This window comes from Gymnoscopelus microlampas, assembly GCF_963454915.1.
Source record: "Gymnoscopelus microlampas genome assembly, chromosome: 11".
NCBI lineage: Eukaryota > Metazoa > Chordata > Actinopteri > Myctophiformes > Myctophidae > Gymnoscopelus > Gymnoscopelus microlampas.
In genome coordinates, this window is record NC_139948.1 from 21,969,981 (window position 1) to 21,995,753 (window position 25,773).

Below are 25,773 nucleotides of genomic sequence, written 5' to 3' on the forward strand. Positions count from 1 at the left end.
AGATACTTGCATTACTCCCTCATGGCCAGTGTTCTGGTCAGACAGTTCAACCACAACAACACACAGCTTCACGCCGACTCTAATCTGAAACAAGTGTACAACATTATTGGTGCCTCTATGGTGGGTGTTTTGTATTGCTTTCCTCCAGGCTGTCTCTCTCCAGCCCAGTGGCTTTTCGTCTCGACTGGAGAAGCATGTCAGTCTTGTCTGACAGCCAGGAACAGAGAGCTCAGGCGTTCCTTGTAAAGACAGCAGACAACATAGTGCTGCTGCCGTCGGGTGCTACAAAATGTCTCCTAAATACTAACAGTTTAAAAAAATATATATATATATTTTGCTATATCAGTGGTTCTCAAACGTTTTCATGTCAAGGACCCCGAAAATTATGTTTTTTGGCCGTGGACCCCCATCTCAAAATATCTTAGATGAAGGCCCTTCTTTGTCGCACTACAGTGTCGCACACAACCGATCTACAAGCTCACGGTGTGTCGCGTTGCGAGGCCTCGCGAGGTTGTAGATCGGCTAGCTTTGCTCTTTGGGGAAGAGTGAAAGTGGTCGTGTCTGTCTGTTGGTTTATTAACCCATTAAGACCTGCGACGCATCTGTGTCATTTTTAGATTTCTTTGGCTATTCAAAAATAGCAGATATACAAGCTCATAGCGCGGCACCGAGTGCCGCGCTATGAGCTTACTAGTTACTTTTCAGATATAAATTATTATATTATGAAACGTACATTAACCACTTTAGCCATATTTTATACCAAGGCTATTTTCAAATATTTGAGTACTTTTACTTTTGGTAGTTTAAGTGCATATTGATGCCAATACTTTTGTACTTTTACTCAAGTAACATTTTCAATTCCAGACTTTTACTTGTAACAGAGTATTTCAACATTGCAGTATTGATGAACATTTGAGTACTTTTTTCCACCACTGGTTAATTTCAAGGACCACCATAACTCTGAGAGTCTACAAATGGAACAAAATGAACCCGTAAGGGTTCCTTTGGAACCCCCTCAAGGAACCAGGAGAGTCCCTGAACCCCACTTTGAGACCCACTGGAGTGTTCCCAGTGAGCTGGGTTCCTTTTCTCATATGATTGCGGCACTTCACGTGTGACATTTGTAGGAAATCAATAGCTTGCTGTAAGGTGGATTTATATAAGTCTTGCCAAAGTGTGCACAGAGACGTCAGCGAGGTAGAAAGCTGCTGTATAGGCTCTCGGCCCACTCTCACACAGATGACGTACTGACAAGCAGTGTTCCAGGGGGTCCCCAGCTAAACGAGCAACAGTCTAACCACTTGAGCACTATTTCAAAAACAGCGATGGGATGAAACGGGCTGTGAGCTTGTAGATGTGGTACTGTCACTATTTTTTGAAAATGCTTGCCTATGACATGCACACAAATAGGGATGCCAGGTTGAAAGTGGTTAAATTCACAATAATTTCACCAGCGAGATAATAGGTTTAATAGGTTTCTCTCCCCCGCCCATACAGTAGACAGTGGTAGAATACTTAATCTAACCTAACAACTAAGAGATCTTCTCTTAAGGGGGTCTCTAGCACCAGATCTTTTCAAATAGGGATCTGTGGCTTAATATGCATCAATGTAGGCGTCCTGAAAATGTTTGAGGACCACTGATTTAAGGAGTATTTGTAGTGATACCCGAATCACTACAAATAAGACTGCATTCTGACCAGCAGTGTGCTGCTCAGGTGAGCATACAAGTGTCCCCGTCTTGATCAGGGACACTTGGGACATGGCTGTCCCCTTAACCCATTAAGACCTGAGGCCGATTCTACAAATGCCCTCTAAATCTGTAGTTTTCACACTTTCAAGATGTTTAACTTTTAAAAAAAATTTGCAGATGTAGTACGCAGCGCGGCACGAAGCGCGGCAGATCTATGAGCACACAAAACGTAACACTGCAATGCATCGTGAGCTTGTAGGTCTGCTATTTTCGCTGAATCACCCCAGAATGTGGACACGCGGTTACGCGGTTATGTCCAAATCGCCGTATTGTTCTTGAGAACAATGGCAACACGCTACAAGATACTCTCACTTGGGTCCACAGAGACTAATTCAATTGTGTCGTTGTACTATTGAAAGCGTCCTCATAGGAGGCTTAACAGTCTTGGTTTGGCAACACATCTCAAAACTATCCAAAGAGGTATAAGAACAAGGTAAGCAGGCCTCTAGATCAGTTATTCCGCACGTTTTCTTTCCTTGGAGCCTGAAACATACATAAGCTGAAGCCCCCTCCCCACACGTGCGCACGCACGCACGCACGCACGCACGCACACGCACGCACGTGTCTTTCAAACATGCTAACCACTTACACCCACAGGGAAACTAGCGAATCTACAAGCTCACAATGTGCCATCGCAAGTTCGCAACACGTTGTGAGTTTGTAGATTGGCTATTTTCGTTTTTTTTTTAACGTTTCGCTAAATTCTTTCCAACATAATGACCCAAAAATGCAAGCTATGATCTTCGGCAACATGTTTTAACCCATTAAGACCTGGAACGCATCTGTGTCACTTTAGATTTCTTTGGCTATTCGAAAATAGCAGATCAAGCTCATAGCGCGGCACAGCTTGTAGATCTGCTATTTTTGAACATTTTTGATTTTTTTTTTAGGATTTAGAAAACATTTTTAAGAATCGCCTTAATGGGTTAAAGCTCACCGAGATCTTCATTCCCAACCAGGACCCCAGGTTGAGAAACACTGAATCATAGGTAAGGACTTTCTGCAACTGGATATAGATGGTAAGATACCTTTATTATCCCGCGGGGGAAATGTAGTATATATGATCTATATCACCCGCGTGACTCCATAGTCTAAACCAGTTGTGCATGATTGGCCAATACGCTTGTGCAAGGACGCGCTGTGATTGGCCAGTAGCCACTTTGAGTGACAGTTGGGGCAAACGCTCTCACCAAAACATTATTTACTATTCTGTCCCTATCCCTAACGTAACTTGAACGGCGCTGAGTCGACTAGCAGCCCATCGGCCTGTCGACGCGGGCACTCGCGCCTGGAGGCGCTCGGGCGCGTCTCCTCGGCCTCAAGGTCTGCTGAGTCGGCGCGCCTCCGTCATGGTCCAAAACTATACGTTATCGGCGAAAAGAAATAGTCTGCGGTTGTTTGAAAAAGGCACTTCCGCGTTGGCCACAGAAGGGGGCGGATGTATAGCACAACTGGTTTAGACTTTGTAATGTCGCATATCACCCACCCACTCCAGGAAGAGGGCACAGGGTATATAAAGGACAACACTCACCCTGGTCACCATCTCTTTTAATGAAGTCACACACTGCTCGTTTAGAGACAGTTTTTATCCCCAGGCAGTTAAGACTAAATACCAATAACGTCTTCTTAACTACTAGCCCTTACTGAATGCTCATTAACAATGAGATATCCAGAACTATATTGAATGTTACTCTGTGGTATTGCTGCAGTACTATATGTGCTTATTTTATAATGACTATATTTAGTTGAATTATTTCTTCTTTCACTCTAGACTGCATGTTTTCATGTGTGTAATTGTATGCTGTTTGTCATGTTATATGCAACCCATGCAGTAGATAGTTATATTGCATTGGATTGCACTGCTTTGTTAACCCATTAAGACCTGGAACTGTGTCATTTTTAGATTTGAGCTAAAAAGCATTATTTTACACTTTGGGCTATTCAAAAATAGCAGATATACAAGCTCATAGCGCGGCACCGAGTGCCGCGCTATGAGCTTGTAGATCTGCTATTTTTGAAAAATAGTGAAAATGTGTGAAAATCTTTGAATATATATATATTTTTAAAGTGAACATTTTTAACTAAAATCTTTGCTTCTGGGGGTCCCTGGAACAACATATTTTGATGGGGGTCCGCGGCCAAATACATATCATTTTGGGGGTCCTTGACATGAAAAGGATTGAGCACCACTGATATAGAAACATACGTTTTTCAGAAAACTGTTGGGATTTAGGAGACATGTAGAATCGGCTTCAGGTCTCAATGGGTTAAAGCATAGTATGGCAATAAAGAGTAGCAAGAGGATGTCATGTACTTTTTCTTAAATCCCAACAGTGGTGCCCTAAACCTGGTGGCAATGAAACACTACTCAGCTGAACAGGGGAATAGAACACCGAACTCTATGGACAGAAGCTAAATTAGCCTTAGTAGCCTTAAGGCTGATTTATGTGAGGTCAAACCCTTTAGAAAAGTGTTCTTCAGCAAAATATCGACGTTTTTTCAACCGAAAAGGTTTCACTCCTAACTAAAACATAAACATTTTCTTATGTCACAGTCACTGCCACTTTGTCTGGCGGTACGATTGGAGACCATGAGGGAACGCTGACATTAATTGTCATGCGTAACATGTTTTGGCTTCTTGTGCTTCGTCATTGTTTTGGTCTCGACTCTTGACTGATTCTAAACATTGTGGGGATAGAGGAAAAGCTATTGGAAGAAATAAATCAGAGACGAAAAAAAAAACTGTCTCCCCGCAGGGCTTAACCAAGGTATTAACCCATTAAGACCGGGAACGCATCTGTGTCATTTTAAGATTTCTTTCGGCTATTCAAAAATAGCAGATATACAAGCTCATAGCGCGGCACTCAATGCCGCGCTATGAGCTTGTATATCTGCTATTTTTCGCTATGTCCCCAGAAGCAAATATTTGAGTTAAAAATGTTCTATTTAAAATATTCAAAGATTAGCAAAAAGTTTCACGATTTTTCAAAAAATAGCAGATCTACAAGCTCAGCTTGTAGATCTGCTATTTTTTCAATAGCCAAAGAAATCTAAAATGACTCGAGATGCGTTCCCAGTCTAAATGGGTTAAACATACAACTTTTGAAAGTGTCAGGCAACAAAGCATAAATTAACGGTTAGTGCCTTTGTTCGGAGTACAGACATTTCTGAGGACCGTGTTTCATTTTTTTCTATTTATTACAGTTAAATTACTTTCGGTGTTCATGAAAAACAACAAACACAGCAAACTGAGAACTGACAACCAACCAACCAAACAGACAACAGCAGTGATGTTGATATTGAGCCGTGGCGTCCTTTTACAGGGACAGCGTATCAATTTTGCAACTAAAGGCTTTCAATTCAAAACAAATATTGAACACCATTTTTAGAGAGAAAAAACGAAAACACCCCCAAACCCGCAGTTCATTAAATATCTCAAAAACACAGATGACTGGTACGGTCAAAAACAACTATTTTGTGAGCAAAAGGTCGTAAAATGGCACACATATAATGTCAACACGTAATGTGATTCACTTTCATGAGAGCAGCCATTCTAAGAGAGTATAGCAGCCATTTTGTAAGAGTGTACGCATTGCTTTGGGTTTGAAACTCTTCTCTTATCTCTCAATGGGTCTGTTTACTTTCTTACCTTCACAACTTCCAGTTGAGAAATGAGCTAATGAGCACACTGACCTTGCCCTTGTTTCTCTGCTTTGCTCCTGATACCGCACTATTCCACGCTAATATCACATCCTGGTCCCATTCATCATGATTGTTGTTTGTTATACAGTATATATATATTTCTTTTTTAGGCAGGTTTCTGCTTTATTTCAGACACAGGACAGTGGAGAGACAGGTCATGGAGGGAGAGAGAGAGGGGAAAAGACATGCAACATACTGTACTGTAGGACAGGTCCCCAGCTGGAATCAAACTCCTCGTTTTCAGGAGTATTAGATGGGGGGGTCATGCTGATGGGAAGCTGACAGTTCTGCATTGGAGCAAAGCACGGAAACGTTTGCAAGGCACATTCTGTCCGTACTCTCTAATGAGCTGCTTTGAAGTGAAGAGAATCTCTGTGTTGTGATGATGTTCGACTGGTCCCTGTCATCTGCACAGAGAGTCCCCCGTCTGTTTCAGACTTGTACAATCTCTCCTTCCGGGTCCTTATCGTAAACACGTTACCTGAACATTGCATTTTTTTCTGCAATTTTTTTCTTAATTTTTTTTGGTATTTTACATCAGTCTCTTTCTAGGGCATGACACTTTTATACACCCGCTAGACAGAGGCAGGCTTTTGAATGTGGCCTTATGGTGGAGATGGTATTGCCATGGCAAGCTATTGCAGTACTCCCCAATGCTTCAACTGTGGACCGCTGCTGAGAATGGATTGAAGGTTGAACACCTTGCTCAAAAGGCCAGATCTGCTTCTCTCACTTCTAGGCTGCAACCGTCTTAAAAGTCACCGACGTTACTTGACGTGAAAATGACGTGGTCAATGCCAGCTGGCAGACGCTGGCTGATCTCTCCAGTATGTTCTGGCTTCACACACTGAATAGAAACATGGTACAGGGTTAGACGAGTGAGTGTTTGTGGTCCTCCTCGCACTTGAGCCCCAAGCTCTGGTTTGTATCCGTGCTACACGGGCACAGATTTGACTTCCAGAAAGTGGCGGTGGGTGTGTGTGAGAGGAGGCCAGAGCAGTAGATCAGCACTTTGTCAGTGCTGAAGTCGATAAGAGCACAGTAACAGTTCAGCCACGTTGTGCTCAAGTTCAGTCAAGTATAGGGCTCAGTTCGGCTTGTAAAAGAACGGAACCCGTCTCTGTTCTTGTGGGGTCAAATGTCCTGTGAGCCTGTCGATGGTCTACTTCAACAGCCATTGGTTCACTGGGAGATTGCTCAGAAGAATGGATAAGAGGAGGAACATGGAGAGAGGAGAGGAGAGGAGAGGAGAGGAGAGAGAGAACAGAGGAGGAAAAGATCTTAATTAGTGTCAGAATGAAAAACAGTGGAAACAACAAAGCCAAGCCTCAGGTCTCAGAGCTAAAAGTGATGGGACGGATGGAGGGCGAGTAGAGAGAGAAAGATAGAAAGAGAGGTAAAGAGAGAAATAATGTGAAGACAGACAGAGGGAGAACGGAACGGTGTGTGTGTGTGTGTGTGTGTGTGTGTGTGTGTGTGTGTGTGTGTGTGTGTGTGCGTGTGCGTGTGCGTGTGTGTGTGTGTGTGAGAGAGCTAAAGGGAGTGAGTGGAACAGGTGGTGTGACTATGAAACAGATAAACAGAGGAAAGCACAGCAGTGAGTGAGAGAGAGAGAGAGAGAGAGAGAGAGAGAGAGAGAGCGAGCGATAGATAGATAGATGGATAGAGAGAGATAGAGAGTACAGCAAATTAGGAATTTAACTGAATCTAACTCTGAAGGTCCTTACACACTGGGAAGGTGATGAATAAACAATCCTAAAATGCGTCACCAAACATTTCACATCGAAACTATTCATCTGCTGATGCTTCGTACTGGTTCAGGTGATACCTTTTACTTGCGGTGAAAAATGCTTCCAAAAATTAAATGAAATGATGTCGCTTTATCGCAATGTAATAACAGGTGCGTTCTGTGCGGATGTACTCATTACACAAACAGCACTTTAAATCAATTCCGAATTAATCGCACAATACAAACACCCCCGATGTGTAAGGACCTTGAGAGTGTCGATTTTGACACTCTCAGAAACGGTAACATTAACCAACTAAGACCTGGAACGCATCTGTGTCACTTTTTGATTTGAGCTAAAAAGCATTATTTTACACTTTGGCTATTCAAAAATAGCAGATCTACAAGCTCATAGCGCGGCACCGAGTGCCGCGCTACGAGCTTGTAGATCTGCTATTTTTGAAAAATCGAGAAAATGTGTGAAAATCTTTGAATACATATATATTTAAAGCGAACATTTGTAACTCAAATCTTTGCCTCTGGGGGGTCCCTGGAACTCAATATTTTGAGATGGGGGTCCGCGGCCAAATACATATACATTTTGGGGTCCTTGACATTAAAAAGTTTTGAAAACCTACAAAAGACATATTGTAGAATCGGAACCTCAGGTCTTAATGGCTTAACGCTCCATATTTCACTGTGCAGAGAGACAGTGAGAGGGAGAGAGATTGAGAAGATGTAAACATCTATTCTTTTATTTCCACATGGCCTCCTCTCTCTCTCTCTCTCTCTCTCTCTCTCTGCAAGATGGAGTGATCCCTGCAATGCACTCCACTCATTCTTCCAGTGATCTTTCTCTCTCTCTCTCCCCCTGGCCTGCCCCAGTGCTCCTTTTCTCAGTCTCCTCTCTCTCTTTTCTCTGCTCTCTCCATCCCTCTGTCTCGGTTTCATTGCACCCCCACCTCCTCTCTCTCTCTCTCTTTCTATGCCTTCTCCTCCTCCCCTCTTCCTGCACACCTACACTACCTTGCTCTCCTCCTCTCCTCTCATTCTTCTCTCTTCCTACTTGTTTTCTCCCCTCTTTCCACCTTCCTTTTCTTTACATCCCCCGCTTTCTCTTTACTCTCCTCTCCCGAGTCGTTTTCTACTGTCTCATCGGTCTATCTATCCTCTCCCTCTCTTTCTCTACCCCGACGTTCTTCTGTCTCCTCCCTCGGTTTCATCGCTCCCCTCTTTTCTTCTCTTTCTGTCTCTGCTTTCTCCGTCTGTCTGCCTCTCTCCCTCTGCTTCGCTGTTTCTCTATGCTGTACCTACGCTCTTTTTAACTGTTGTTTTATTCAGATCTCCACCCAACACACTCTCCATTCCCTACTTACTGCGCACGCACGCACGCACGCACGCACGCACACTGCTCTCGCTATATCTCTCTTTCTACCACCTCTACTCTCTCGCAAATCCAATATATCGACAGAAGCCAGTTTCATGGAACTCAATCAAAATAATGTTTTCTGTGTGCCTCAACGCTGAGCTGCACAGACCTCAGTACAGAGACTACAGACCTCAGTACAGAGACTACAGACCTCAGTACAGAGACTACAGACCTCAGTACAGAGACCACAGACCTCAGTACAGAGACTACAGACCTCAGTACAGAGACCACAGACCTCAGTACAGAGACTACAGACCTCAGTACAGAGACTACAGACCTCAGTACAGAGACTACAGACCTCAGTACAGAGACTACAGACCTCAGTACAGAGACCACAGACCTCAGTACAGAGACCACAGACCTCAGTACAGAGACCACAGACCTCAGTACAGAGACTACAGACCTCAGTACAGAGACTACAGACCTCAGTACAGAGACTACAGACCTCAGTACAGAGACCACAGACCTCAGTACAGAGACCACAGACCTCAGTACAGAGACCACAGACCTCAGTACAGAGACTACAGACCTCAGTACAGAGACTACAGACCTCAGTACAGAGACTACAGACCTCAGTACAGAGACTACAGACCTCAGTACAGAGACTACAGACCTCAGTACAGAGACTACAGACCTCAGTACAGAGACCACAGACCTCAGTACAGAGACTACAGACCTCAGTACAGAGACTACAGACCTCAGTACAGAGACCACAGACCTCAGTACAGAGACTACAGACCTCAGTACAGAGACTACAGACCTCAGTACAGAGACTACAGACCTCAGTACAGAGACTACAGACCTCAGTACAGAGACCACAGACCTCAGTACAGAGACTAATGGAGACCTCAGAGACCTCAGTATAGAGACAGTACACATAGACCTCAGTATAGAGGCTGTTTACAGACTAGACGGGCCTGAAAATGAAGGCCCGACCCTAACTGGGCCCTACTGGGCCGGCCCGAACAATTACCATACTTTTAGGCCCGAAAACCCTAAAAAGGTGTCATTATGTGCTTAAAGGAGACATCCGGTCATTTTAAGTGTTATATTTGATGTGTGTCAAATCACTTACCGACGTAGAAATGAAAATCGCGTGACTCCACAGATCCCCCTATCGACCCCCACCGTTGGCATTATAGGAGTATATAGGATAGCAGCAATTCGCCTATTTTAACAGATGTAAAGTCTGTTTTTTTCTCCTAGTACTCATTGTGGAGTCCCATGATAACGTAACAGGCGCTAAAACTCCGAGAAGCTAACGGCTAATAACAGAACGAGCTAATGCTGGGGCTGCTTATCTCTTTGCATGGCAGCCCCAGGTTGCCAGGTCGGGAGAGAAACCAGCAACCAGCATTAGCTCGTTCTGTTATTAGCCGTTAGCTTGTCGGGAGTTTTAGCGCCTGTTACGTTATCATGGGACTCCACAATGAGTACTAGGAGAAAAAAACAGACTTTACATTTGTTAAAATAGGCGAATTGCTGCTATCCTATATACTCCTATAATGCCAACGGTGGGGGTCGATAGGGGGATCTGTGGAGTCACGCGATTTTCATTTCTACGTTGGTAAGTGATTTGACACACATCAAACATAACACTTAAAATGACCGGATGTCTCCTTTAATGTCCTCAAAGTCACGCATCCAACAGGCAGATTGGACCTTCCGTTCCAGGGACAATGGCCAAAACATCTTGAAAACGTCCACTTTCGTCGATTTTCAATCGCCTATTTTCGATTGAGCTTTGGCCATTGTCGCCCGTTTTTCTTTGATAACACGGGCTAGGAAGGTCGTACGGCGACAAACTAGATACCTGAGTAAAGTTCACTTTGAGCTGCCTCCAACACATCCACTGCCATTTCCGTCGGCCTTACCGCTAGGCCGCTAGGGGCAGTTGAAATTTATTTTGGGGGGGGTAATAGATTAATTTTTTTAGACCTCAGTATATTTTTTATTTGATTCCATTTTTATTAAGGATCCCCATTAGCTGGTGCCATAGCAACCAGCTAGTCTTCCTGGGGTCCACACAAAAAACATACAATTATTACAGTATTACAGTACTGTACTTAAGTACAATTTTGAGGTATTCTTTACTCAAGCTCACAATGTGTCGCGAAGCGACGCATTGTGAGCTTGTAGATCTGAAAACTTGTGAAATGGGACCTTCTGCATAATGAGTACTTTTACTTTTGGTACTTTAAGTACATTTTGATACCAATACTTTTGTACTTTTACTCAAGTAGATTTTGAATTCCTGACTTTTACTTGTAACAGAGTATTTCTACATTGCAGTGTTGATACTTTTACTTAAGTAAAATATTTTAGTACTTTGTCCACCAGAGGCTGTGTAGGCTGTGTACGCAGATCAGTACAGAGACTGTGTACACAGACCTCAGGATAGAGACTGTACTGTAAAAGGCCTGTATCAACGCAGTGACAGGGGCTTGGTAGATCCATGCGATGCGAGTGTGTTGGTACACGGGGGGATCGATGACGCAGATATATAGAGGAGATCAGGAGAGTGGTGTGTGTGTGTGTGTGTGTGTGTGTGTGTGTGTGTGTTATTTCCCCCCTGAGGGGATATGACTCCTATGCGCGCACACACACGCACGCACGCACGCACACACACACACACACACACACACACACACACACACACACACACACACACACACACACACACACACACACACACACACACACACACACACACACACACACACACACACACACACACACACACACACACACACACACACACATATGCACACACTGTCTTGACACATTCTCTTCCTCGCACGTACAAACTCATACACACACCTACACAGTAAAATCCTCAGTGTTCATTTATCCATTTGTAACTCTGAGAATGTGCAAATGCACCTGCACATTCTCAGAGCTTCACCCATTTTCAACCTATGTTCATATAACTGGTCCTCGGTACTGCTCATGATAATGTCGTACCATTTCTGTCTATTGGGTCTGTGTCTCAGAGGAGGGCTGTGGACAGTTCAGAAACCTGCCTACCAGTGACATCATTGGTAGGCAGGTTTGGTCATTTAAAAAAAAAAATATATATTTCTTTTATTTCTTCATTAACACAAGAACATTGGCTTCTATTATGCATTCCAGGAATAGAAAGCCTGCAGTTTCTATTAGCTTGGATTCCCCATCGATGATGTCACTGGTAGGCGGGTTTCTGAACTGTCCACAGCCCTCCTCTGAGACAGTAGACAAAAATGGTACCATATTATAATGAGCATTAGTGAGGACCAATTATACATTAAGAAAAACATTGGTGAAGTGGTCCTTTAAATGAACTCAGGATGTTACAGAGTACAGTATAGGCTATTATGCACCTGTCGACACCTGGGTGTGTGTGTGTGTGTGTGTGTGTGTGTGTGTGTGTGTGTGTGTGTGTGTGTGTGTGTGTGTGTGTGTGTGTGTGTGTGTGTGTGTGTGCGTGTGTGTTAGTGGTCGATGGAATCAATACCAGAGATAGAGAGAGGAGGAAGGTGAGGAAGAGGAGGGTGGGCGGCACATTCCCTGAGGATATGATGACACAAGCTCTAAAGCAAATACACACACGCACATACACACACAATTTACTGCCCTCACTCTTCCTTTGTTGCTCCCAAGGGTGGTCTCAACTCTCTACCTCCTTCCTATCAAAGACAGAAACACTGCGGCAGCCACGGCACACACGCACACACACACACACACACACACACACACACACACACACACACACACACACACACACACACACACACACACACACACACACACACACACACACACACACACACACACACACACACACACACACACACACACACACACGCCGTATCCCCTGTATTCAGTATTCAGAATGATGCATACTTAAATTCTCCAATTTTTACATTATAGTTATTTTTTCTATGTGAGGCTGTTATCATTTTCTTCTTCTTCTCCTGAATTTGATTGATTGATTGAATACTTTATTAGTCAGAAATGCAAACAGCACGAGGTACAGTCAGACATGTAGGCTGTCACAAAAAAAGTCCCGGGGACTTGTATCCATTGTGGTCCTATACATGTATATATATGAATAACAGATATCAAATTACCTCAACAAGGAAGAACTGACAAATTAATGCATTTATTAAATGGATGCGTATTTCTCTATACTGTACCCGTCTTCATGAATTTTGTATTCTGTATAATTATACACTATATATCATATGAATTAAGAATATGTTTATCCCATTAAGACCTGAGGCGATTCTTTAAAATGTTTTCTAAATCCTAACAGTTTTTTGAAAAAATAAAATCGAAAAATGTTTTTTTCAATATTTTTCAAAAATAGCAGGAAATGACACTTTAACCCTCCTTTAAGACCTGGAACATATCTGTGTCATTTTTTTTATTTCTTTGGCTATTCAAAAATAGCAGATATACAAGGTCATAGCGCGGCACTTGGTGCCGCGCTATGACCTTGTATATCTGCTATTTTTGAATAGCCAAAGAAATCTAAAGTGCCATAGATGCGTTCCAGGTCTTAATGGGTTATATACAGTACACATAGTGTGTATGGTAGTCTAACGGAATGTTTGGTAGGCTACTATATTATCGTACGTTTATTGGTGCATTATATTTATCATGACCACTTTGCATATCCTTCCTTACTGTAGTCTGCACTCTGCACTGCACCTGCAGACCTGTCCTGCAGACTCTCTGAGATCTGGATCGATTTTGTTTGCTCAGAGATTTTCCTTGTTTTTATTCCTTTAATTGTTTGAGTGAAATTGACAATTCAATCATAACAAGAGACACGTTTTGTACGAGAACAGAAATTGACGGGACACGGATTTGGCTTTGGCCTCGTCACAGATGAATTATAAATCTATATACTTGATTAGATCATTTGATCTGGAGCATATTAGGGTAACACCTTAATATATAACATTTTCTCTCAGTCAGTCAGACAAGCCTTGAGGTTCTGAAACCCCTGGTGGATGCAGAGTCAGACAAGCCTTGAAGGTTCTGAAAATGTCAAGAAAAGGAGCATCTAGGTATAGGAGGCTTGAAGGGCATCACGGTAGTTCAGGCAGGCACTGAAGTCGAGCCGGGTTCAGATTGTGGCCGTATGTGATGAGCGTATATTATGGAACAACTACAGTATGCAGTCTATCTAACCCATTGGTTCTCAAAGTGGGGTCCGGGGACCCCCAGGGGTCCTTGAGGGGGTTCCAGGGGGTCCCCAGCTAAATGATAGATTAGGCACCAAATGGACCCTTATGGGTCTGTAACTCTGAGAGTGTACATTTGTACACTCTCAGAGTTAAATTGACATAGATTTTACCTTATAAATTGCGGTCCAAGTGATAGAAATGCCATTAAATGGGGGTCTGTAGCCCTAATGTATGTCAAACTGGGGGTCCTTGAAATTAAAATGGTTGAGAATCACTGCTAGAGCCGTAAAAAATCTTCTCTTATGGGGGTCCCTGGCATATCTTTTCAAATGGGGGTCCGCGGGCTAATAAGTGTCAATTTGGGGGTCCTTGACATGAAAACGTTTGAGAACCACTGATCTAACCCATTAAGCCATTAAGACCGGGAACGCATCATTTTAGATTTCTTTGGCTATTCAAAAAATAATTAATTAATTCAAAGTTCATGGCTTTGAATTCATTAATTCAAGTTTTTTGTGAGCTTGTAGATCTTTTTTTTAATTGAAAAAATAATGCAAATCTTTGAATGTATATGTTTATTTATTTTTGATTCAAAAAGAGGTTTCAAAATATTTTCCAAAAAACTGAAAAAGACATTTGTAGAATGGGCCTCAGGTCTGAATGGGTTAAGCAGGCTGCCGTTAGCCTCGTTCCAAGCCTTTACTCATCTGCCAAGAGAAAAGCCTGGTCATGACCGAATGCAGAGAGTGTCTATAGGGGCAGGACTTCCGTCGTACGTATTTCCCCCGGAAACAATCTTTTTCGACCAATCAAAACACTCGTTTCATTTTCGGAGAATGTAAACAGATTTGTAAAGCGTCATCGTCATTTCCTTGGGCTGTACTTCCGCCAAATTTCAGTACTTCCGTTTAAACACTCAACCGGCTGGATCTTGCCCAGCGTGGGCTGACGTTCACTCTCTCACCTCACTTACACGCTCAACATGTTTTGCTACTACTACAAACGACAGCTCGTTAGCGACCAGTGGTGTAAAGTAACTAAGTACATTTACTTAAGTACTGCACTTAAGTACACTTTTGAGGAATTTTTACTTTACTGGAGTATTTCCCATTTTCAGTACTTTTACTTCTACCCCACTACATCTCAGAGGCAAATATTGTACTTTTACTCCACTACAATTATTTGAAAACTTTAGTTACTAGTTACTTTGCAGATATAAATATTATAAAACATACATTAACCACTTTAGCCCTATTTTCTAGGCTATTTTCAAACATTTTAGTACTTTTACTTTTAGTACTTTAAGTACATTTTGATACCAATACTTTTGTACTTTTACTCAAGTACATTTTGAATTCCGGACTTTTACTTGTAACAGAGTACATCTACATTGCAGTATTGATTGATACTTTTACTTAAGTAACACATTTGAGTACTTTTTCCATCACTGTTATAGCGACCAAACTCCCACCACCTCCCCAGCTGCGTTCCGTTAGCATTTAGGTCTTTACTTTGTCAGCACGTCAGTCGACGCGGGCTGGTGAATTAATATTCAAATTTCGAAATATTCCTCAAATATGGGGAAAATATGTATATTCGAATATGAAAATTAATATTCAAATATATAAAAAAAATAATAATAATGTTTTCTTTTCTTTTTTTTGTTTATTTGACAGGGACAATACAAAAAACAATGTATCAAGTTATAAAAACAAACAAAAGATATGTTTTATTGGATCCGAGCACTCGATACATTGTTTTTGAAAAAAAAAAATGCATATATTTTTTTATAAAAATAATAATAATATTCGAATATATTCGAATATCTGCCAATTTTTAAGACCAATATTCAAATATAACTTCTGAAAGTTGACAGCCCTACAGTCGAGGCGGGTCGGTATGTGTACGCATATCATCACGTTCTTGCATATATTTGAGTATATTTTAGGCTCTGCTTCGGGGGGCTTGGTGATCCCTGTGTCACGCTTGTGCAGATTTGTTTTTGGAGCATCAGGAAAAGGGCAGAGCGGAGCCACACCGCCAAATACAATGCAATAAATGGCTTTCACCTGACAGAACTGGGTTGTTTTGGGGAGATAAGAGATGTGATAGGCTGATTGGAGGTACATGTATATAGCGGATGACTAGTACTTAACCCATTATGACCGGGCGGGAACGCAGCCGTGTCATTTTTCGATTTCTTTGGCTATTCCAAAATAGCAGATATACAAGCTCATAGCGTGATACCGAGCGCCACACTATGAACTTGTAGATCTGCTATTTTTGAAAAATCCTGAAAATGTGTGCAAATCTTTGAATACATATATGTTTTTTAAAGTGAACATTTGTGAAATATTTTGTTCCAGGGACCCCCAGCAGCAAAGATTTGAGTTACAAATGTTCACTTTAAAAATATATATATTCAAAGATTTGCATACATGTTCACGATTTTTCAAAAAATAGCAGATCTACAAGCTCATAGCGCGGCACTCGGTGCCGCGCTATGAGCTTGTATATCTGCTATTTTTGAATAGCCAAAGTGTAAAATAATGCCTTTTTAGCTCAAATGAAAAAGTGACACAGATGCGTTCCGGGTCTTAATGGGTTAAACTTTCTGCGGTATAACAGATGAAAGGTTGTGATGTGTCTGGGAAGTCATCGCTTGCAAGTCATTTTGGATAAGAGCGTAAGAGGTGACAGGGAGAGCAGAGATGACGAACGAGAGGGTTGATGAAGAGCCCAATACAGCCCATGCATGGCATAATGGCTAATTTATAATTAGTGTATCGACATTATAAATTGCTATATAGACGGTCGTGCGCGCACGCACACACACACACACACACACACATACACACACACACACACACACACACACACACACACACACACACACACACACACACACACAGCCGCGGGAAGACCTTTTAGGTTAGGGGTGCGGTATGCGCGCGTGCGCGCAATTTTTCTTGCGCGGTTCTGGGCGGATTGGGTTCGTTTTTTTCCCAGTTTTTGGTTTCTTTATTTCGGTTTTAGGGTTAGGATTAGAGTTATGTTATTTATCTCATATTTTTGCCTGATTTTACCGATTTATTATCAAAACATTTTTTTGATTTTTTTTGATGGGGGGGCGGGTACCTGGGGGGAGGGGGGGCGGCCGCCCCCCCCCAGCACCCCTACTTCCCGCGGTACTGCACACACACACACACACACACACACACACACACACACACACAGCGGGTTTAAATCCAACTCAATACCCTTGTGCAATGACATCCTGTCCTCTGTCCATCCCATCTCCAAATTAATTGGATTTCAAACCTAATAATAATGTTCTTTTTCTAGGTAGGGTGAAGTAAGGTCTCTGTCCAAGTGACTTACTTATTCAAAAAGTGGTCCTAAGATCAAATGTCATCTTAAGTACTCTTAACAATCAACAATATTCATAAAACCTTATTTAGACCTGGAAATGACTGTAATATCTACTGGATGTGGATATCCATGTCAGACTAGACATACCGTTAGGGAAATTCCTGCTGGTTATGTTTTCTATGCTGCAGGCATGGCAGCGGATGTGTACTTTTGGTACTTTAAGTACATTTTGATACCAATACTTTTGTACTTTTACTCAAGTACATTTTGAATTCCGGAGTTTCACTTGTAACAGAGTACTTCTACATTGCAGTATTGATACTTTTCCTAATAAAACATTTGGAACTTTTTCCACCACTGCCAAAAATCTAATCAAAATTGATGTAGGAAAGACACAACTGCACATCTCTAACTCATTTTCTGCCAATCACGCATAAATGCGATCTATTAAATAGCGCACTTGGCCGCCAAGATCGCATAAATGCGCTCTATTGAAAAAAATAAAATAATAATAATAATAATAATAATAATCTTTTTTTTTTTTTTTTTTTCAATTTGACCCAAATACCAAGGAGATATGATTTTTCGAAGGAAAAGACTCCCATCCACTTCCTTGTTAACCTAAAACTTGTATGATGTATGTCGGCTCCTGAGTACTTTTTTAAATTTCAATGAAAAATCTCTGGCAGACAACAGCAAAAAATCTGAAATAACTCTGGCAGGCGAAGTGTTAAGTGACCTTACCTAAGTTTCTTTTTTTCCTTTCTTTTCAATCAGTCGTAATTATATTGTTTTTTTTTATGAATGAGGCCCCAGGATTACACCTGGTAATCAGATCACGAATGCAAAATGCCTGCTTACTGTATATTTAAGCAAACTAAACAGTTTGTTTCAACTGCTGGCATGTCAACGGTCCTCTCATTCCCTTCACGTCAGTCTCCTTGTAGACTTGTCTCTCTCTGTTGTCCCACTCAGACAGTGACATAACCATCCTGATAAATATCAAAAATGTTTGATAATGATCGTCTGTGAGCACTTTAAGAGGCTTAAGATTGGATCTTTGAACGCCTTTAGACTATAATCTGGCCAGATAATCACTTCCGATTAGCCTCAAACCGGGAACGCCCCCCCAACTGTCGGGAGGTTTACTGAACTTCAAGCTGAATTTGTGTCAATGTTGTCTATTTTTTGTACTTTTTCCCCACTGCTGCATATTTCTGTCTACTGCTGAAATGACCAAATGTCTCTTAACCCATTAAGACCTGAAACTGTCTCATTTTTAGATTTGAGCTAAAAAGCATTATTTTACACTTTTGGCTATTCAAAAATAGCAGATCTACAAGCTCGTAGCGCGGCACCGAGTGCCGCGCTACGAGCTTGTAGATCTGCTATTTTTGAAAATTCATGAAAATGTGTGCAAATCTTTGAATATATATATTTTTAAAGCGAACATTTTTAACTCAAATCTTTGCTTCTGGGGGTCCCTGGAACAAGATATTTTGATGGGGGTCTGCGGCCAAATATATATAATTGTGGGGGTCCTTGACATGAAAAAGATTGAGCACCACTAATATAGAAACATGCGTTTTTCAGAAAACTGTTGAGATTTAGGAGACATGTAGAATCGTCTTCAGGTCTCAATGGGTTAAAGAAAATAAATGACGTTTTATCTTATCGTATCTCCTATGTAGCTTATCTTTGAGAGGCGCCGGGTGGCCTAGGGGCATCTGAAATCTACTTAACTTTTCAGCCCTAATTGGTACCATGGTGAACATATCCAAACAACTTGCTTGCCTCCACCTTGTTTTGTGTTCTCTAGCATTACGTATTCCTTCCTCCATCTCTCTCCTCCCCTGCTACCAAGACACACAGAAACACCACGCCTACACCTGCCAACACATTCACCCACACAACACCAACACCAAACCAAACCAAACCTCAACAGCCAACTTCATTTAACCCATTAAGACCTGAGGCCGATTCTGCAAATGCCTTCTATTCCAGTAGTTCTTCCAATATTTTTCAAAAATGTTCAAAAATAGCAGATGTACAAGCACGCACTGCGGCACAAGTTACATGTTCTTTGACTAAGTGTCAGACTTACAGAGGTCTCGTCACACCGGTTCCCCCCTCATACTCATACTGTGTGTGTGTGTGTGTGTGTGTGTGTGTGTGTGTGTGTGCGCGCGCGCGCGTTTGCGTGTGTGTGTGTGTGTGTGTGTGTGTTGTGATTGAGAGAACGATAGAAGGACAGACAGAGAGAGAGAGAGAGATGTGCCAGGAGATGGGTCCAAATGGAATAGTGCCGGTTCTGGACACACACACACACACACACACACACACACACACACACACACACACACACACACACACACACACACACACACACACACACACACAGTGTTGCCAGATTCTGTGAGAGAAACAAGCAACCAGGTGTAGGTCTAACAAGCCCAAAAGAAGCGACTATGGGCCACATATGAGCACTTTAGACATATGCATCAGCTATTGGAAAATAGCAGATCTACAAGCTCTACAACAACGCGTCACGAAGCGACGCGTTGTGAGCTGCTATTTTCAAATAAAATCTTGGGGGGGGGGGGAATTACAAAAAGCAGACCTGGCAACACTGCACACACACACACACACACACACACACACACACACACACACACACACACACACACACATCCATACCTCTGTACTGTGGCCGCAGAGCTCGGTTGTTGGGACAGTCGCGTCCCTGTTTGCTGAAGTTGATGTTGGTCCTGATGCAGCGCTGCAGCAGGGCCTGGGTGGGCCTGGTGTTGTCGCTCATGCTCATGAAGATCTTGTAGGGTTCGTTCTGACTGAGGAGGCGCAGGGAATGCATCTGTACAGGAGGAGAACGACGGGTATAAACCATGATGTACAAATGAGTAAGAAATGGAAGTGATTAAATGGTTGGGGGGGGGTGGGGATGGGGGTTAACGCGTTAAGACCTGGCAACGCATCTGTGTCACTTTTTCATTTGAGCTAAAAAAGCATTATTTTACACCTTGGCTGTTCAAAAATAGCAGATCTACAAGCTCGTAGCGCGGCACCGAGTGCCGCGCTACGAGCTTGTAGATCTGCTATTTTTGAAAAATCGTGAAAATGTGTGCAAAACTTTGAATATATATTGTTTTAAAGCGAACATTTTTAACTCAAATCTTTGCTTCTGGGGGTCCCTGGAACAAAACATTTTGAGACGGGGGTCGGCGGACAAATACATAATAATTGTGGGCGTCCTTGACGTGAAAAGGTTTGAGCACCGCTGATATAGAAACATACGTTTTTTCAGAATACATGTTGGGATTGAGAAGACATTTGTAGAATCGGCTTCAGGTCTTAACGGGTTAATGTCGGAGAAGGACATTATGAGGTTGAGGGGAAGAGAGAGGTACAGGGAGGGACGTTGGAGAGAATGGGTACTGGTGAAACTGAGATGGCAGAATATAGGCAGAATATAGGCAGAAAATGTGCGAACATTTGGCAAAAACTGCTCTCACAACGCATCGCAAAGTGACACGTTGTGCTCCTCTATAATCCCATATACATAGAAAGATATACTGTGTTAAATTAACACTCAGGATTTTACTGTGTTCATGACATTGTGAAATTATCCGTCTTCCATCTGTGATTTAAATGTACTCTGTGTGTGTTTATGCCGTCTTCATTTGCAATTCAAAGGAAGTTTCACATTGCGGTGCAACACGGCACCATCAACGCAATGCATTTCAGATCTGATGAAAGTACAAGGGCACACATACACCAAGCAACACATGAATACATGTACATATGCACAGTCTTCCTTAACCCTTTAAGACCTGAGGCCATTCTTAAAAAAAATCTAAATCTCAACAGTTTTTTGAAAAAAATATGGAAAATATTTTTTCGAGATTTTTCAAAAATAGCAGATCTACAAGCTCATAGCGCGGCACTCGGTGCCGCGCTATGAGCTTGTAGATCTGCTATTTTTGAATAGCCCAAATAAATCTTAAAATGAGACGCAGATGCGTCCCCGGTCTTAATGGGTTAATGTATCTCTCCCTCTAACACACACGCGCACACACACGCGCGCGCGCACACGCACGCACGCACGCACGCACGCACGCACACACACACACACACACACACACACACACACACAAACACACACACACACACACACACACACACACACACACACACACACACACACACACACACACACACACACACACACACACACACACAGAATGTATTGCCGCCAGTTCCTTTGTTGCTCCCAAGGGTGGTGGTCTCAAATCTCTACCTATACAGCACACATATAGTCTCTGTCTCCGTGGATTCGTCATTCCACTGGACACTGTAGGCTTACTTATTATTTATTTACATAAGAATAAACATAAGAACACACACACACACACACACACACACACACACACCCACACACGTTAGCCCTCATTAATTCTCTTAAAGGAGACACACCATGAATTTCACTTTTTTTTTTTTTTTTTTTGGGCTCCCCAGTGTCTTGTACCCCAAAAAATATTTTTTTTTAACATTCAGTCATTCATTCTCATTTCAGAGATTTTCAGAATGGGCGTGTCTGAACAGGCAGCTCTCAGAATGGCATGTTTGCTTACATCACGAAACTTTCTGCCCATGTATTTTGACAGACAGAATTGCTCAGTAGCACCCCTCTGCCCAACAGGACGTTTTGGTATTGCAGCTGAAAGTGCTTTATAAGCCTGAGAGAATTGACTTGGGATGAGTATATCTGAGTGTTGATTTAGGCTCAAACCTTTTGAAAATGGTTTGAGGGACATACACCATATGATATTAAATATCAAATATTTTTTTATATTCATGGTGTGTCTCCTTTAAACACACACACGTTACATCCCATGTTTTTTGCATAGAAGTCTTGTTCTTTTTGCTGTTTATGTTACCTATAATAATAAAAACAACAACAGACAAAAATTATCACAGGTCTCTCCAATCATCCAATCAGCGTCACCCTGGTCCCTGGCACCAGCCAATGGCTCCATCCAACACTAAGTCACCTGCGTTTCAAACCAAACGTCTATCGTTTGAATTGTGGATGGAATGGTGGCTGCACTTTGTATATTATAATGAGTGCATAATTATTTGTTGTTTTATCATGTGAAGCACATTGAATTTAACTGGTATGAAATGCTGTATGCTATACAAAATACAATGGACTCGACCTTTCTGTATCACCCAAACACCAATCTGGGAACCCATCATCAAATAAAAAGGTAAAACAGCGCCCTCTGCTGTTTATCACTTGTTCATTTGACTCTGGGTGGAGCTGTACGGAGGACCCATGCTCACGGGAAACCGGGGTTTTGGTCTGCCTTCAGCCTTCCACTTCCGGTGGTGCGCCTATGTTTTCATTCCCACTAACAATATTTCTGCACGGAACACTAACACCATTTCTCCCAAAGAACATGGATCGTTTTGGTTATAAGCCCACTTGTTTCTATGATGAAAGAGCAAGTTAAAATGTTACTAACTTTCCGTGGTTTTGTCGGCTCCGAGGACGCTATTGTTAAATGAGTTTCGGTTTGTTTCCAGTGGGGAAGCGAGCCGCACACATGTAAATCCCGCCCACTACATTTGATTGGGTAAAGCGCGGCCTGCTTCCTGATCTGAAGGCGCGCCCACTTGTAGCCAATGTGCAAAACGGCTCCCGACAGATCCAAGCGCAGCTATGGATCTGTTCTTGAGAGATTACCCAAACACACACATGTAAACTGCAATTGTACCCTTTGGTCCCATTTGCACTCTCTTCTGAGTTAAAGCTGCAATCCCGAACTTAACTTACTGCCAAGATCGAGTTAACTCGATTTAGCAAAAAAATATTTTTTCAAAAAAAAAAAAAAAGTTTTTTTTTTTTTTTGACCCAAAGACCAAGGAGATATGAATTTTCGAAGATCTTTACTCTCATCCACTTCCTTGTTAACTTAAAACTTTAAAATTTTGTATCTCGGCTCCTGAGTACTATTTTTTTTTTCATTGAAAAATCTCTGGCATGAATAACAATAGGCAGTGAAAATAATTCAGGCAGTCAATGTGTTAATTAATAAAACATTATTTTAACCAATCTGAACTTTAAAACCACTTAAATGCAGGATTCCCCCCCCCCTCATTTCTTCGCCAAAAAGATCTACAAGCTCACATTGCGTCGCAAAGCCAACGTGTTCTGAGGTTGTAGATCGGCTATTTTTTACGCCAAATGTAACCACCAGCATTAGCGACGCAAGTGTTCAATAACACACTAGTGGAAAACAGTAAATGAACACTATAAGGATCTGCCGGCGTCCACTAAACACCTGCATCTGTGTGACGTAGATGGGCTTGTTGACGAGGATCCAGGTGGAGGTCTCGTAGCAGGGAGGGATGGTGATGGAGCCCTCGTAGGTGATGTAGCGCGTGGTGTCGGGATACAGATCCGCCATGTTCAGGCCCATCAATAGAAACGCATCATCTGGAGAGACAAGAGAGGTTAACCCATTAAGACCTGGAACGCATCTGCTGTGTCACTTTTTGATTAGAGCTAAAAAAAGCATTATTTTACACTTTGGGCTATTCAAAAATAGCAGATCTACAAGCTCATAGCGCGGCACCGAGTGCCGCGCTATGAGCTTGTAGATCTGCTATTTTTGAGAAACCGTGAAAATGTGTGCAAATCTTTGAATATATATATTTTTATTACGCATAGTGTGTGTGTGTGTGTGTGTGTGTGTGTGTGTGTGTGTGTGTGTGTGTGTGTGTGTGTGTGTGTGTGTGTGTGTGTGTGTGTGTGTCTGCGTGCAAGTGTGTGCATTTTAGCTTCCATTATATTGAAATTAATTAAAAGGAACTCATCATGTTAGGAGAAGATACATGTGCAAATACGTGCGTGTGCACACGTGTGTGTGTGTGTGTGTGTGTGTGTGCGTGCGTGTGCATGCGTGTGTGTGAGTGTGTGTGTGTGTGTGTGTGTGTGTGTGTGTGTGTGTGCGCGCGCGCCCATCAAATGTGCCCCAGAAATGCGTAGTCAGAGAGGAAGTGTGTGTTTGTGTGAGCGCGTCTGTTTGGAAATAATAGGAATAAATGCATAATTTAATAGCAACAATTTGTCTGAAGTGAGATAAAGAGAGAAGGCAAGCGAGAAAGAGACGAGAGAACGAGAGGGAAAGAAAGAGAGAACATAAAAGTGAAGGAGAGAGAGAGATGGAGAGAGCATGTGATCTGTTTTTAAGCTCGCTAGCTAGCGGCGATAATCAATTATTTATCAGCATTTTATTCTACATATTCCTGTTGCCATGGTCAGACCTATCAATAGAAATGCTTCATCTAGAGAGAGATTAGTGTGTGTGTGTGTGTGTGCGTGCGTGCGTGCGTGCGTGCGTGCGTGTGTGCGCGTGTGTGTGTGTGTGTGTGTGTGTGCAACCGTGCGTTATGTACTGTCTACAGCAACTGTACTCATCTGTTTGTGGGCTATAGTGTATGTGCTCGGCTGCATTTCGTTAGTTTACATAACTTGTCATAATAATGAGCAACGGCTACTGTTTGTGTTGCAGCGTTCCCTCAGGGTGCTCCCCGAGTATTCTGTTTATGTGACGTGCATTTAAACACCATAGCCCCCGCACAATTACCGTGGAAACCGAGCAATCAATCAGTACCTGGGTTATTGCCTTTAATAACCGATATAGTGGGGCGTGTGTTATCCCTATTTACTGTTGATTTAAACCACGAAGACCTGGATCGCATCTGTGTCACTTTTTGATTTGAGCTAAAAAAGCATTATTTTACACTTTGGGCTATTCAAAAATAGCAGATATACAAGCTCGTAGCGCGGCACCGAGTGCCGCGCTACGAGCTTGTAGATCTGCTATTTTTGAAAAATCGTGAAAATTTGTGCAAATCTTTGAATATATATCGTTTTAAGGCGAACATTTCTGACTTGAATCTTTGCTTCTGGGGGTCCCTGGAACTAAAATATTTTGCGATGGGGGTCGGCGGCCAAATACGTAATAATTTTGGGGGTCCTTGACATGAAAAAGTTTGAGCACCACTGATATAGAAACATACGTTTTTCAGAAAACTGTTGGGATTTAGAAGACATTTGTAGAATCTGCTTCAGGTCTTAATGGGTTAAAGCTGAAAGATTTAATGAATAAAACATTTGTTTTAACCAATCTGTATTATGTAGAGTATGTTGATGCAATGTACATGCAATGTACATGTAACTAGCAAACCCCAGTGGTGGGAGGTGGTAACCCTGCCCTCCCCAACCCCATGGGGCCCGAAAGCTGCACGGCTTTCATACTAAAAGATGATGCGCCAACACAATTAACCCCTTAAGACCGGGAACGCATCTGTGTCATTTTTTTTTTTTTTGATTCCTTTGGGCTATTCAAAAATAGCAGATCTACAAGCTCATAGCGCGGCACCGAGTGCCGCGCTATGAGCTTGTTGATCTGCTATTTTTGAAAAATCTCGAAAATGTGTGCACATTTTTGAATATCCAGTATATGCGAAAATGTTTAACTTAAATCTTTGCTTCTTTTTTTAAAACCTATGTTGCTATATATCGGTGGTTCT

General features: G+C 42.2%; 1 protein-coding gene across 2 annotated transcripts in view; it reads right to left on the reverse strand.

Moving 5' to 3' along the window:
- The window catches only part of LOC311056462 (carbonic anhydrase-related protein 10-like), a 213,280-nt gene that overhangs the window by 9,777 nt on the left and 177,730 nt on the right, over positions 1-25,773 (reverse strand). The window contains exons 7-9 of one of the 2 annotated variants that reach the window (XM_084073084.1): positions 23,517-23,671; positions 19,852-20,026; positions 6,345-6,638 (exon numbers count right to left, since the gene is read on the reverse strand). In XM_084073084.1, the coding sequence (XP_083929210.1) occupies positions 6,616-6,638; positions 19,852-20,026; positions 23,517-23,671 (353 nt within the window). In that variant the 3' untranslated portion in view covers positions 6,345-6,615. Of the gene's footprint in view, positions 1-6,344; positions 6,639-19,851; positions 20,027-23,516; positions 23,672-25,773 lie in introns of those variants that run through there. The other variant, XM_084073085.1, reaches the window with a different exon arrangement.